This window comes from Neofelis nebulosa, chromosome 1, assembly GCF_028018385.1.
Source record: "Neofelis nebulosa isolate mNeoNeb1 chromosome 1, mNeoNeb1.pri, whole genome shotgun sequence".
In the NCBI taxonomy this organism is placed as follows: domain Eukaryota; kingdom Metazoa; phylum Chordata; class Mammalia; order Carnivora; family Felidae; genus Neofelis; species Neofelis nebulosa.
The window spans coordinates 125,593,277-125,608,548 of NC_080782.1; the positions used below are offsets into that span (position 1 = coordinate 125,593,277).

At 41.5% G+C, this 15,272-nt stretch overlaps 1 protein-coding gene across 2 annotated transcripts in view; it reads right to left on the minus strand.

Annotated features, from left to right (window-relative positions):
- Positions 1 to 11,997, minus strand: part of KDM3B (lysine demethylase 3B) — a 70,970-nt gene extending 58,973 nt beyond the window's left edge. For both annotated transcript variants that reach the window (XM_058735359.1, XM_058735353.1), the window contains exon 1: positions 11,754 to 11,997. In XM_058735359.1, the coding sequence (XP_058591342.1) occupies positions 11,754 to 11,948 (195 nt within the window). In that variant the 5' untranslated portion in view covers positions 11,949 to 11,997. The remainder of the gene's footprint in view (positions 1 to 11,753) is intronic.
- Between the last annotated feature and the right edge of the window lie 3,275 nt (positions 11,998 to 15,272).

Here is a 15,272-nt window from a genome sequence, read left to right on the forward strand (position 1 = left end):
GAGGCTCCATGGTGACTGATGGCAAGGTGCCATGCTGAAACCACTTTAAAAATCAAAGGCGAGTCACAAAATTCTAAGTTATAGCAATACACAAATACAATACCAAAAGAAGTCATTGTACTATAGCTATAACAATTTTTATTGCTTTTACAAAAGAACTTCAACACTCAAAAAGTTAATATTCAGGAATCCTATCATCACTTACCTGAAAACATCAGGGAAAAGTTCAATTACTGAAAAACCAGATTTCACCCAACTTAAAGGAAATAAACTTTCAACCCACCCAGCAAAGGACATATATGGAATGAAGTGTTTACTTTGACAACAACAACAGTGCTACACATTCTGGGATCAAGCTACAGTTCAAGGCTAACAGTATGAATGTTTGCTATTTTTATTTTTAAGTTTATTTCTTTACTTTGAGAGAGAGAGCACGAGCAGGGGTGGAGCAGACAGAGAGAGGGAGAGAGAGAGAGAGAATCCCAAGCAGACTCTGCACTGTCAGCATGGAGCTGGATGAGGGGCTTGAATTCACAAACTGCAAGATCAAGACCTGAGCCAAAACTAAGAGTCAGATACTGAATTGGTTGAGCGACCCAGGAGCTCCAATATGAATCTGTTTTAAGAGCAATATGGAATGTGGATATATGTAAGCACGTTCTCTGAACACTAAGGCTTATTTCTGGCCCTAGCACTGTGCTTTACTTCCTAGCTTAGGTAATGGAACAAAGGAGAACATATAAGGTAAACAATAATTTCAGATCAAAGTACCTACAACATGAACTCTTAAAATGGTAGTGGCAAGACCAGAGAAGAGGAGGAAGGTATATAAACTAACAAAAAATCAATGGCTGTGGTTGAACTGAGTCACAGATGACCAAGACAGGCTGATAATCTGAATAGAACAAGACTAAAACAGTTTGAGTTGATTATTTAAAAAGTCTTTTAAAAATTTCTACTATTAGAATAAAAATAGCAAATAGAACCACACATGCTATAGCTAGAATCCAAGCAGTAGATGTAAAATATTTCATGAGTTAAGGAGAGATAGTAGTAAAACTCTTGCTTTCATTTCAAAATTCCTTTTATGGTATATATGTGACTTACATTTATTTTAGTGACATTAAAACCAAAGAAATTCTTTAATAAAATCAATTAAGTTCTCCTAAGTTTGATAACATCAGATACTAACTAGTAACCTGAGTAATATAAGCTTTCATGTTTATTGTGTTAATATCAGCTTGAGTTCTGGTTCTGCCTAAGGCTACTCTTACTATAATTAATAAAGTTATTCATTCAGTCATGCTCACCAAAAATAGAACATCTCTTATGTATATATAGAGCATTTACTGACCAAGAATATCAAGGTGAATAACGGTAGCAATTGGCAGGAGGGACTCACACCCCAAAAGAGTCAACACAGAGGTATAAAAATGATTACAGAGCTGTGTAATAAGGGCAATAACAAACATGCTATGTTAGGCTAGAAAACCTATCTGCCTTGAGAAACTAGAACGGTTTCACAGAAGGGATAGTAGTATACAAGCTGGGTCTAAAAGGACAAGTTGCCTTCTGGCAGAGAAAGACTTTCTGGCAGGTGCAAAGGAAGAGAAACATAAAAGCTGATTGAGTGTTCCAGGCAGCAGTGGCAGCTGTTAGTAAGTAAGCAGTAAGGGCTCTGATTGGCATGTTAATGCATGATGCACTGAAACCTGGTGGCAAAGGTATCATATTTGGCCAGCAGAGTGGTTTTTTTGTTGATTTGTTTTTAATGTGCATTGAACATCTGTAGGCAGTATCTGCACTCTCCAGTTGCCAACCCACTATATTCTCTAGTCTGTCATCTAGCTGTTTTCATACACCTGGTACCTTGGACACAAGTGGGTTTATGTTCCCTGATATAGGCCTTGAGGGAGCCACTGATAGTTTTAAATGGGGAGGGGGAAGACATGGTACAATGTTTTATAAAGATAATATCATCTGGGGGAAAACTTCTCAATGCTCAATTTAAATAGAAAATCAAAATAGAAACTACAAAGTATTTTATAATTAGATGAATGGCAAAACACTTTATTCATACTATGGAAAAATATCGAGAAGTTTTAAAAAATGAGATACATCTAGAAGACTACCATGGAAAGATCTCCAAGATGTGTTGTATGCAAAAGAAGCTGGTTGCAGATTTTAGGGTGTGTATGTGAGAGAATAGGAGGATTGGGACAGAGGGAATAATAGCATTTTTGCCTTAATCAGTAAATGCTTTTTTATTTATTTATTTATTTTTTTAAATTTTTTTTTTTTCAACGTTTTTTTATTTATTTTTGGGACAGAGAGAGACAGAGCATGAACGGGGGAGGGGCAGAGAGAGAGGGAGACACAGAATTGGAAACAGGCTCCAGGCTCCGAGCCATCAGCCCAGAGCCTGACGCGGGGCTTGAACTCACGGACCTGGAGATCGTGACCTGGCTGAAGTCGGACGCTCAACCGACTGCGCCACCCAGGCGCCCCAGTAAATGCTTTTTTAAAAACAAAACAAAATCTATATTCATATAATGCTTAAATTAACACTTTTTAAAAAGGAAAGAATTAACTTTGGGAGCAGGGTGGAAGATTAATTACAGAGAAGAAACTGGAGGCAGGGGGACCAATTACAAAGTCATGATAATCCAGTAAAAAGATGAAAAAGGCTTAATCCAAAAAGATATGAATGGAAAACAAAGTGTATTTGAGAAACTACAGAGATAAAAATAACAGATGATGATGGCTGAGAGTAAGAGAAATGGAAGATTAACTCAACTCCCGAAGTCCCTAAGTTTTCCAATTTTACTACCTACATACATACCATTAAAAAAGGCACAAGCCCAAAATGGAGTCACTTGTGCTAAGCGCAAGTCATCAAACCACAACTTAACTTCTCCTAGGAAGGGAATCTTAAACCAGTAAATCTGGAATTACCTGGTCAGCACTAGAGAGGTAATCTGCCTGATGGACCCCTGCTCTCCCCCAAAGGACGGTAACCTTGTCTGAAACAATCAGCTCTTTGCTAGAATAACCACCTTGTGCCACCTCCTTCTGCCTATTAAAGTCTTTCATTTTGCACAGCTCTCTGGAGCTCCTTTCTATCAGCTCGAAGGGATGCTGTTGATTCAGGCATTGTTGAATAAAGCCAAGAAGATCTGTAAAATTTACCAGCTGAATTTTATTTTTTAAATGATTCTAAACAAAATGTAAAGTCTACTAAAAATGATTTTACAGGTGTGCCTGAGTGGCTCAGTAGGTTGAGCGTCCAACCTCAGGGCATGATCTCACGGTCCATGAGTTTGAGCCCCCATCAGGCTCTGTGCTGACAGCTCAGACAGAGCGTGGAGCCTGCTTCGGATTCTGTGTCTCCCTCTCTCTGCCCCTCCCCCACCCATGCTCTGTCTCTTTCTCTCTCTGTGAAAAATAAACTTAAAAAAATTTTTTTTGAAGAAATTATTTTAGGGGCGCCTGGGTGGCGCAGTCGGTTAAGCGTCCGACTTCCGCCAGGTCACGATCTCGCGGTCAGTGAGTTCGAGCCCCGCGTCAGGCTCTGGGCTGATGGCTCGGAGCCTGGAGCCTGTTTCCGATTCTGTGTCTCCCTCTCTCTCTGCCCCTCCCCCGTTCATGCTCTGTCTCTCTCTGTCCCAAAAATAAATAAAAAACGTTGAAAAAAAAATTTTAAAGAAATTATTTTACAAAACTGTGGGATATCTTGACAGCCAAGATGGGGAATGATGCACGTCTAGAAGATGGCTGTTTTCAAATATAAAACAATTTTTTTCTATATGGTTCATCTGATCAAGAGATAGCTTTCTTTTTTTTCTCAAGAGATAGCTTTCTAACAATTAACCTCATCAACCCCCACCCCAATTTCTAACATCTGCAATATATGAAATGTTAAGTACTTGAGTATCATAAGGATAGCCTAAAAAAACCCTCAAGCATACAAATATATAGTGTTTTTAGGGGCTCTAGCATCATAAAGAACTGAATTTGCATCTCAACTTCCTTATTTCTTAGCTGTGTAGCCCAGGGCAAGACACTTTAGCCTCTTTGAGCCTCATTTCCTTTGCCTATAAATAGGGACAGTAAGTACCTCAAAGGATTGTCTAAGGATTAAATGAAATGAAAGCATAAAATGTCTAGCAGATTTGGGGCTCCTGAAAAACATGCACTCCTTAAGAAACTCACACTACTGGTCAGATTATAAATTGGTATGATTTAAAAACAAGAAAACATATTATCAAGAATCTTAAATATGTGCATACTCTGGGTCTTCATAATAACCACTCCTAGCAATAATTCTAGGAAATAACCTTAAACAGAGGGAAGGCTTTATTCACAAAAATGCTCACACAGCATTACTGATAAAGTCTAAAATCTTAAACAATTTCAATATTCAATGAAAGAGGAACAGTTAAATAATTTATCCAGAATAAAAATTATAAAATTTTTCTTAAAGAGCTTTTATTGTTTTCCTTTCACTTACGAGAGCAATACATGTTACCTGTGGAAAATAAAGCCCCAAGAAAATTAAAATTACCCATATACAAAAGTTTTCAGTAATACAGGAAAAGTGCTACATTAAGTAAAATAGCAAAACACAAAACTGAAAATACAGTACGAATTCAACTTCTGACAATTCTAAAAAGAGATTAGATGAATATGTATCAAAATATATATCAAAATATGAACAGCTGTTTCTAATTGGTTGTGACATACAGGGATGACTTAAAATTATTATCAAATTAATTTCATTTTGTATTACAGGCATGCATTACCACAAAACCACAAAAATAAAACATCTAAAGCTTCTAATGTGACAAGTCAGGTGGACAATGGGCCTTGGATTGGGGTCTCCAATAAGATTCCAATAATCTCAAGACAAAAAAATTAGTAGTGAGTCCATATCCATAAAAATATATAAACAGGGACGCTTGGGTGGCTCAGTAGGTTAAGTGTCCAACTTCGGCTCAGGTCATAATCTCGAGATTTGTGAATTCAAGCCCTGCGTCGGGTTCTGTGAGGATAGCTCAGAGACTGGAGCCTGCTTCGGATTCTATGCTCCTCCTCTCTCTGCCCCTCCCATGCTCATGCTCTGTCTCTGTCTCTCAATAATAAATAAACGTTAAAAAAAAATAAAAAATATACATATATAAACAGGAAAAAGTTAAAGATCAATTATAAACACCTTAAAACAGGAGGCCACAGAGCAGAAATTCCGTAAGAAATCAGAAATGAAAGTTAACAATCTAATACTGGCTTCTACATAGTCTACTTAAAAAAAAAAAAAAATTAAGTTTATTTTGAGAGAGAGAGAGAGCACAAGCAGGGGAGGGTCAGAGAGAAGTAGACAGAATCCCAAGCAGGCTGTGCAACATCAGTGCAGAGCCTGATACGGGGCAAACCCATGATTCATGAGATCATGACCTAAGCCAACATCAAGAGTCGGATGCTTAACCGACTGTGCCACCCAGGTGCCCCTAGTCTACTTTTTAAGATATGATAGTCAGAAAAGGCCTCTTAAAAATACTAACAGAAAAATTCACATTCTGTTCTTGATGGAACTTACATTTAGTAGAGGAAGTAAGCTATATATCTTGTTATATATCTATAAGAAGAAAAATGTGATTAATATTCCAAAAGAGGTATATCACAAAGTGCTACAACAGCAAAGAAAAAAAATAACATGTTGGGGATTCAGAAAGGCTTTATAGAGGTGGTAGAACCTGGAATGGACAAACTTTCTCTTTATAGGATTTTGATGGTTAATATTAAAAGCAAAGAGGAAAGGGGAACCAAAGCAATAAAAGCCAAAAAGTACTAAGAAAGTGGAGGATCACTGAATCAGGGCTGCTTGCTATAAACATCCTTTTGTCAACACCCAATTTCCCTCATAGGATTCTATGCACACCAAGGGTCCTTCGTATCTATAATTTGGTCTCATGAGTAGACCAGGAAGAGGCTCTGTGCAGATCTCTGGATAGGTGTATCTCCTACTGTAAATTAATAACCTTATATGCGAATTTACAAATCAGTCTCCAGAGAGTGTGGTTAGTGAGAATCAGTTCCCCAGAGCCTGATTACCCCTAAACACACACACACATACACACACACAAAAGTGGAGTTTTTACCCTTGCAAAACTGAGAGAGGTCATATATATGAGTCACTACTTGAACATCAGGTAGGTTTTATCCACCTACAGAACAAGGGTAAAAGACACTCTGGCAGTTGGGATAGTGGGGTCGGGAGGGCTTAAAACCCACCAACCTGTCAAAGGCAGTGGAAAAACTGAGAAGCAGCAACAGGTGTCAGTCCTGCAGGCCTTGTGGAAGCAAACCCTACAGGAATCAACTCCAGCTGTTGAGAATATCACTAACAACAGAAAAGGCCACGTAACTTACCCACCATTTACAGTTATTCACCCACCATTTACAAGAAGGGAAGTGGGTCAAGTGAATCAACCATAACAAGTCGGAGATAAAAAGTAGGCAAGCGAGTACTAAAGGAGGGACTGAGCCCCTGGCAGGTGGGGAATTAGTGAAGCAACTCTTAGAAATAAATGGTAATTAAGAGGAAATATTTGTGCACTAAAGGGAGAGGATGCTGGATGGACAAAATGGCCAGAGTATGTGATCACTGGTGGACATACTGCACAGCTCTAAACTCAACAGAATGCAAATTAAGATAGAACTACTAACAATTATACACACACAATAAAACAAACTTTTTTTTTTTAAATGAATTATATGAAGCACTTGAGTGCCTGAAAAACTCAAGGATGGCTTAATGTTCAAAAATAGACCTCCTGCTCTAAGAGAATTAAGATGAAAAACATTAGAGGGCCTCACACTTAAACACTACATATTCTTTTGTATAATCCCACTTTTATTTACAGTTCTGTAAACAGTACACTGATCCACAAAACATATTCTATTTATTTTAATAAACAGTGTATCATGTACCAGGCAGATTTTTATTAAACTCCTGGAATTATAAGTAAAGGACACTTAAGGATAATCATTAACTCCCATTTCAATTAGGGCTGAGTTCTACGTTTGTGTGAACATAGGTGGAGATTGTGCCCTGGAAACAGAGTACTGTCCTAGACCTGATTATAATCATTATCTAGGAACAAAGTAGAGAGGTATTTTAAAGTCCACCTAACCTGAGACAAGGAAGAAAGGTTGGAGGACGTAAAAAAATAAGGCAGATACAGATAAGTTTTCATTCCTCTTGGAAGACTCCCAGATAGAAGAAACATGGTACTAGCCTGGACACTGCTACAATTATTACATTATCTGGAATCAAAAGAAAGGAGTACTTTAGAGTCCACCTTTCTGCCAGATAAAGATGAAAGATTAAGGGATAAAAACAATAAAGCAGATATGCTTCTACTCCTCTTGCAAATTCTGGATAGCTGCGATAGCTAAGATACACATTCAAAACAAATCATTGGCTACTAAAAGAATCATTTAATTCTAACAAACAGCAAGAAAAGGATAGTTTATTTAATAAAACTGGTGCTACCACAACTGATTACTCAGTAGGAAGCAAGTTAGATCCCCCACCGCACATGCCACTTAGAAAAATATTCCAGGCAGACCAAAGATCTAAAGGTAAAAATACAGAAACATCAAATAACATTTACATAGATTCAAGGGCAAGGAGCTATCCCCAAGCAAGTAAAGAAACCATTAAGAAAAGTGTAAGAAACTTAATGATGTAAACATCTTGTTTTTCTGTATGGTAAAACAACTCATAAAGTTCAAAGACAAACGAGAGAAAATAATTTTAACACACCTGAGGGATAAAGGGGTTAATATCCTTAAAATGCACAGAACTTGTACAGAGTGAAAAGACTCCTATTTTTTTTTAAATGGACAAAAGATAGGTATATAACTCATTAAAAATATAAAAGGCCAATAAAGATAGAAAAAGACCAGTAGTCATGAAACTGCTAGGTATTATTTTTCACCCATCAGATTGCCAAAAAAAACAGACTGATGACACGAGTGATGGAAAAGGTGGAAACCAGCATTGCATGTATGCACTGCTGGTGGGCATGAGAAATGCTATCATCTTACTGGAAAACTACCTGGTATTATCTAATACAACCGAAGATTCATGTACTTCCTAGAATTCCTAACCCACTCCTAGGTGTCTAAACTAAAGAAACAAAACCATGATTACACAAGATATGTGTACAAGTTTATTAAGCACAGCATTATTTGTAGTGCCAAAAATATAACTAACTTGAACATCCAGGATAAGGAGGAATGATTAAACAAATGATGGTACATCCGTTCTATGAAATATCATGTAGTTATCTAAAAGGATGAGTAAGATTTATAGGTATTGATGTCCATGGTATAATGGTAAATGGAAAAAAGGGGAGGGGTGCCTGGCTGGCTCAGTCCATAGAGCATGCAACTCTTGATCCTGGGGTTCTAAGTTTGAGCCCCATACTGGGTAAAGAAAGACTTAAAAACAAAATCTTAAAAAAAAAAAAAAAAAAAGTCCTTACAAAAAAGGGGGGGGAGGGGAAGGCTGCAGTATGATACTATTCACTAATAAAAGCAACCTTTTGTATACAGATGAATGTTTTTATATTTTTTGTACCAGTATTAAGAAAGATAATGGGATGCCTGGCTGGCTCAGTCAACAGAGCATGTGACCCTTGCTTGGTCTCAGGGTTGTGAATTCAAGCCCCACGCTGGGCTTTTTTACTTAAAAAAATTAAAAAAGACAAGCAAAGCCTTTTTTTTGCAAAGTGGAAGCCTGTGAAAGATACTGTTGGCTTTTCCTGTGTATTCTTTTGGTTATTAGACATTTCGCAAAATAGAAGTTTTGCCTTTTAATAAAAAAAGGAAAACCCATGTTTGTTTTTGTTTTTGTTTTTTTTTTGGTCTGTGTGTTTAACTACCACACCTACATATATGAAGGTCCCAAGGTCTCTGCAACTTATCCGGACCAGTAATGATTGGGAACACAAAGAGGACAGTTAGAAGAATCAGAAATAAATGCATAGAAACCCATTAAACTAATCTTGCAGCAACACATTTTTTTTTTTCAACATAACAGGACAGGCCTATTTTGAAATACAAATAAAGCTACTACTCCATGGGGGGGGGGGGTAGTGGTAAAAAGCTGTTGTCCTATTACATCTAAAATTCTCAGTAGTTATTTGTCAGCATAGCTTTGAAGATGAAAATGCCCTCTAGCAAACCTTTACCAACCAAACTCCCAATCAACAGGATCCTGACTTTTCTATTTTCATATTTCATCTTAAGGAAGTACATGGCTTTGGTATTGTTTTCCAGAAAAGGGTTCATTAAAAGGGGCAGGACTACATTTTTAAAGATTTCAGGATCAAATAATATTTAGAAAGAGACCATTAATGGAGCCTAAAACTTAAAAGTGTTTTCAATCACTTCAAAAACTCATTCATCCAACCCTCAATTACTCATCCTTAACAGGGGGCGCCCTGCTATGCAATGCTCAAAACCAAGCATGCCTGAAAACATCTTAAACTAACTGAATGAAAATCTGCCCAATCACAGGCCAGCTGCTTGAAAACTCCACCCGTGAGTACAGGAAGAACACTTTTGATTGGAAGACGGTTGTGTTTACTACGGTGTGTGGTGCAAATTGGAAAGGCCCACATGTCTAGGGTCCAAAGGAAATCTCTTTAATGAAAAAGAAAAACAAATGTCCAGTTCTCATCCTAGGCTAGTCATTGTCATTAATAGAACCTCAACATAGCTACTGTAATTCTTGAGCAATTTCGCAAACTGGTGAAAAATTCTAAAGGCTGTGAGTTTTGTTGTGGTAGTTTTCTCACCTATGTCCCTTAATATACATACAAGCTTAAGTTTATTCTCAAAACTAAATCTGCCTTTGCTTCTGTATGTACACAGCTCCATGAGACCCTAACACACTTCTAATGTACCCTTAACTTTAATTTCCAAGAATCACTGCAACTTTTTACTTGGTTTGGGAAACCACTTCATGAGCCCAGTGGTAAAATTATTCAGTATTTAGCTTAGTAGGTGTCCAGCATTTCAGTGAGCTTCAAAAACCTCTGTCCTTAGGGAGCTCAGCAAACAACAAAGTGAATGGGTAGCCATTTCAGGTGCAGAGCTCATTAGCAATTCATCTGATGGAGGAAACAACTAGAATATAAAATTCTAACTGAAAAGCTAGGGCAGACTAGGCCTTAGGTCGAAGTATGCATATAATAGTGGATCCTAATTATGTTTTTCATTTATGGGAGTAAATTTTTGGATCTGAGATAGACACCTCTCCCCCATCCCAACCTAGAAAGCAATCTTTTAAAGAAAGCACAGAGTATTTTACAACCAAATCCCCTCCTTAAGCATCACCCTCATCCCTTTATATTCCTGGTAGCTTTTTATAAATTCGCCCCACTGAAGCCACATAAATGCCCAAACAGCCTTTTCTTATTTAGCATGGAGAAAGATCAAAGAATGTGAACTCAAGTAGCAGAAGGAAAGGCTAAGCCAGCCGCAAGCTAAACAACCCATAAAGCCTGCATATCAGAGGAAAAGAAAAAGAAAAAGAAAAAAAAAAAAGCCTAACACTACTAATCAATAGGTAGAAAAATGAGTATCAGAAGCCTACAATATTAACATCAAATCTCAGGAAATCATTCCCACTTACAGCAAATAAAATATCTGCAGAAGCAAGTTCATCACGAAAATTTACCTTCTGTCTATTACATTCCAAAAGAATCTCCCTATTTTCACAGTCTTAACAGAGAAGCTAGGGCTGCTATCAGAATGAGGAACTAAAGAGGCTTGCCAAAGCTCAAAGACAATATTGTGCCGCCACATTAACAAAAATAACACAAGGTCCCAAATGCTAGTTAAGTTCTATTTTACTGAATAACTTCAATCACGAAATACACCAAGGCCAAGTATTCAAAAACGCCCAAGCTCCAACACAAAGTTTCAAAACAAAACCTCTCCCAGGGTTGAGGGAGTAGCCGAGCTGGGAGCAAAAAAGCACCACCTAGCAGCCCCATTCCGCTCCTAAGACAGATCTCAAACTTATCAAAAACAGCCACAACCGCAGCTCCTGTCACCCAGAAGCTCAAAGAGAAAGGGAGCCTGAAGAGTCCTGAGAGCTGGCCTTTCTGGAGACCGCCAGGCCAAGCCCGGCTCAGACAAGGAGGAAGTAACTGCCTGATAAAAAAGCCCCGAGCAGCTCCAACTGCAGCCTCTGTGCCTCCCACAATTGCCCACATTCCCGCCCCACTCGGGGCTCCCGGGAGGAAGGGAACAGGGTGCAGATTTCCAGGGAGGCTGCGAACTACAGGTCCGCGTCTTTCAGGGAGCAGCGACAGCACCAGCCGAACTCTGAGGGGCCCAGGAGCCCAGGGTTCGGGAGCCTGCTCGCAAGGCGTGTTTTGGGGGTGTGGGGGGGACGCTGAGAAAGGGGTCGCTGAGGAGGCGGGGCCTGTCGGGTGGAGGCAGCAGCTCTTGGCGCCCTGGCTGCCCCCCGGGGGAAACCGGGGCGCGCACCCCGACGCGGAAGCCATGCCGGCCAGAGCTCGGGGTGCCGAGGAGCCGGTGGGGGGCGCTGAGGAGATCTGGGGGCGAGGAACTGGGTCACCCCCACCCCACCGCCCCCTCACAAAGGCCCCCGGGGAGGCCGCCCGCAGGCCCCGCAGCCCCGGCCTCAAGTGCCTGCCTCGGCCGCCACTCACCGCTAGGTCCTGGGGCACCGCCCCGCTCATAGCCCGCACTGTGCCGGCCCGCCAGGCCCGAGTGCGCAGCGCAGGCCCCGGATCTCCACCCGCCGCCGCCGCCGCCGCGGGGACCGAGGCCGAGGACGAGACCGCGGTATCCGCGAACAGAAGCAGCAGCCGCTTGCCCACCGGGGAGGCCGCCGCGTCCGCCATCGCCAGGGCCGGCCAGACCCGCGCTCCCACCCGCCGCCTCCCACCACCTCTGCCGCTGAGCGCCCGATCCGCCCGCAAGGCCTCCCTCCGCACCACCCGCGGCCGCGGCTCCCCCCACCCCCCCCCCCAACAGCCACCACCAACCACCGGCGCCGCGCAGCGCCCCCCGTGGCCGGGAGCGGAGCCGCAGCCCGGGCCCCGCACAGCGCCCCCCGCGCTCTGGAGCGGGACGGCAGCTCCGGGCCCCTCGCAGCGCTCCGCCCCAACCTCCCCCGGGCCTGCAGTGCCCCCTGCGGCAGGGAGGGGAATTGCAGTTTAGGCGGGGGTAGGGAAGTGGGCGGGCCCTTCAGTCTTCCTTCGTACCATCCTGGTCCCAACCTTCCTTCTGGGGGGTCCCATATGTGAGAAGGCTGTAGCTTACCCGCCTCGGACACCCAAGACTTTTACTGGGGTAGGGGGCTTGAGGGGCAAGGTACCTAGACGTAGCGTTTTGAGCTCAGCAGTTAGCACCGCAATAACTATTCATTTCCTATCCTGAAAATATGCCCTATCAGTCCTGTCATTATCTTTTAGAAAACTCTCCCCACTGGTCCCTGGGACACATTGTCTTCTCACTGGCCCATAACATGGTACCATCCTATTCTATACTACTAGTACTTCATAGGTTCCTTTCCATTGACCAATGTGCTACATCCACTGGATGTTGTACTACCACTCTTTCCACTGGGTGAAGGCCAATGTGTTTCCAACATCTTGGTATTTTTACTTCAACCAATGGAACTTCTTCCCTTTCCAAGTCTGCCAATGTTATTCAGTACAGGTGTTTCTCAATTCAACTTTTAGGGGAATTGGAAAGAGATCAGCAATAAAGAGATTCTCTTTGGCTCAACAGCACCTCATCTTACCATGGAAGTAGTGGCGTTGGGGGCCAAAAAACAAAAAAACAAAAAAAAAAACCCCAACCACTCCTATCTCAATTCATTTAATACAGGTGTGGGAGGTTGATAGTTCCTGTTAGAAAAGGGATTGTAGAGAAAGGGATACCGAATTTTTTGCCTAGATTGTCATTCACACCAGGCACTGGGAAACCTCAATCATTAAAACATTAACATTGGTGGGGTACCTGGGTGGCTCAGCCTGTTAAGCATTCGACTTTGGCTCAGGTCATGATCTCACGGCTGGTGAGTTTGAGCCCTGTGTCAGGCTCTGACTGACAGCTTGAAGCCTGGAGCCTGCTTCGGATTCTGTGTCTTCCTCTCTTTCTCTGCCCCTCCCCCGCTTGCACACACTCTCAAATACACACACTCAAAAATAAACATTAAAAAAATCAATTTACATTGGTAATATCAGAGACTAGCACAGGTTCTATAGCTTTATAGATGCAGACTGAGTACATATGGAAGTAGATACAAACCAGAAATCATGGATTGTTACCCTCAAAGTGGCCATTTCTTTCAATGATCTGCTCTACAGACAGAAAGAGCGGTAGCTGGTTCTTTCTCCAAGACTTAAGTGCTTACCCAGTTATCTCCTGACTATATCTTTTCTTTACCCTAGACATACTTTCCTTGCAAAGGTTGGGGTCTGCACTGGGGATCGGGGAGCAACTACTGACTTTTCTAAAAGTACAAAACCACTAGAGGAAGTCATTCTAGAACTAACCTTGTGGAATGCCAAGGAAACATTTCCTTGGACTTTTTCTCTTCCTATTCCTTAGAACCTCCACCTCCCATAAGCCAACCTGAGTCCTGAATCAGAATGCTTTCCTGGGCCAAAAGACACCTCTTAAAGCACATGGCCCACAAATTGTAGTTGGTAATAGAACCAGGGTGAATCCCTAAGATCTACCTGCTTTGTAGGATTCCTACCAAAATTCACTGTTGAGACTTTCTCCCATAAGGAGCTCTAATTACAGCCCCAGTGTCTAAAGCTGGATTCTCACAGCACCGGAGACAGAAATATGCCTAAGCTCAGGGATGGGAAGGCAAAGATGAGAAATTCATTCAACAAACATAGTAGGCACTTTTCATGTGCTATTAACTTTTCAACATGCGGGGGACACAACACTGAACAGAACCCTTGTGTTCTCATGGAGTTCTTCCTTACACTAATAGGACTTCAGGAAAAGAAAATGAAATCACACTTCGCTTCACAGAAAATAAACAGTAGAAAAATCTAACAACAACAACAACAACAAATGAACAGGAAAGAAAAAAAAGTCATTTGAGATGCTCAAACTTGACCCTTGCTCAAACGGTAGGTGAAATGAAACAGCAGCAGTGTTAAGTAAGGAAAAAACTTATAATACTGAGACTTCTTTAACCACATGCCAAAGCCCCACCCTCCTCAAAGCCTCTTCTTGGTTTCTGGGGCAGGTGACAACCCTCACTATTTATGGAGTGTATTTTCATCCCCTCAAAGGTTCCTGCTCCAGGTTATCAAGCCAATCCTGTCCTCTTGCACACTTCATTGGTATTCAATGATGAGTGCCACAAATCTGAAGCAGGAAACTGGGACGGAGGCTAAGCAACTTGACTCTTCTTGCTGCCTGGCAAGTCAGCACCACAACTGGTAAAGAAAGGCTACTCCTTAGGGAGAGAGGCTCCTGCCTGGATCTCTAAGCAACTACATTTTACCCAAACTGCAAGAATGCTAACACAGGGAAAAGGGTGGAATAGAAATGTCTAAAGAGAGTGAGCCACACACCTTCCCTGAGCACATGAACATCCCAAACTAAATCATTATGGAAAATACCAACTTCTGGGGCAAAAGAGAAGCTCTGCTGTTAGGATAATTTTCCAAAAGCATTATTTTTAGAATGGAGTAATTGCCTAGGTCTTTGGAATCTGAATTCTCAAGACTAAAACCTCCATCTCTCCAGGGCATAAGATGTAAAAACTCTTAAAAAAGAAAAAGATTCCTGGTCAAGTCTCTCAAACTGCTTTCTTCCCACTTCCTAAAGACTACAAATCAGTCTAGACAAGTTCCTGACTGGACTATCAAGCATTTCTCAGGGAGCTAGAATGTATTAGTACTTGACTTCAACTTATTGGAAGACTGACCACAGGGTAGAGGAGATAGTTACCACTATCAGGGAAACAAAGACCAATCAGACTGCCAAAAATAACCAAGGCCTTATCACAACCTGGGCCACAGGATATTAATGCTGTGGCTGCAAAAGGCCTAGGACCAGATACTGCCCTCGAGGGGCGATGGCCCAGCCATGTTTTAGAGCAAGGGACTGTTAGAGTTAGATGGCCTTCTCCCTGCTTCCTCCTTGCTTTTCTTTGTGGAGAAGGGAAGAAGACACTGTAGTACACAAGA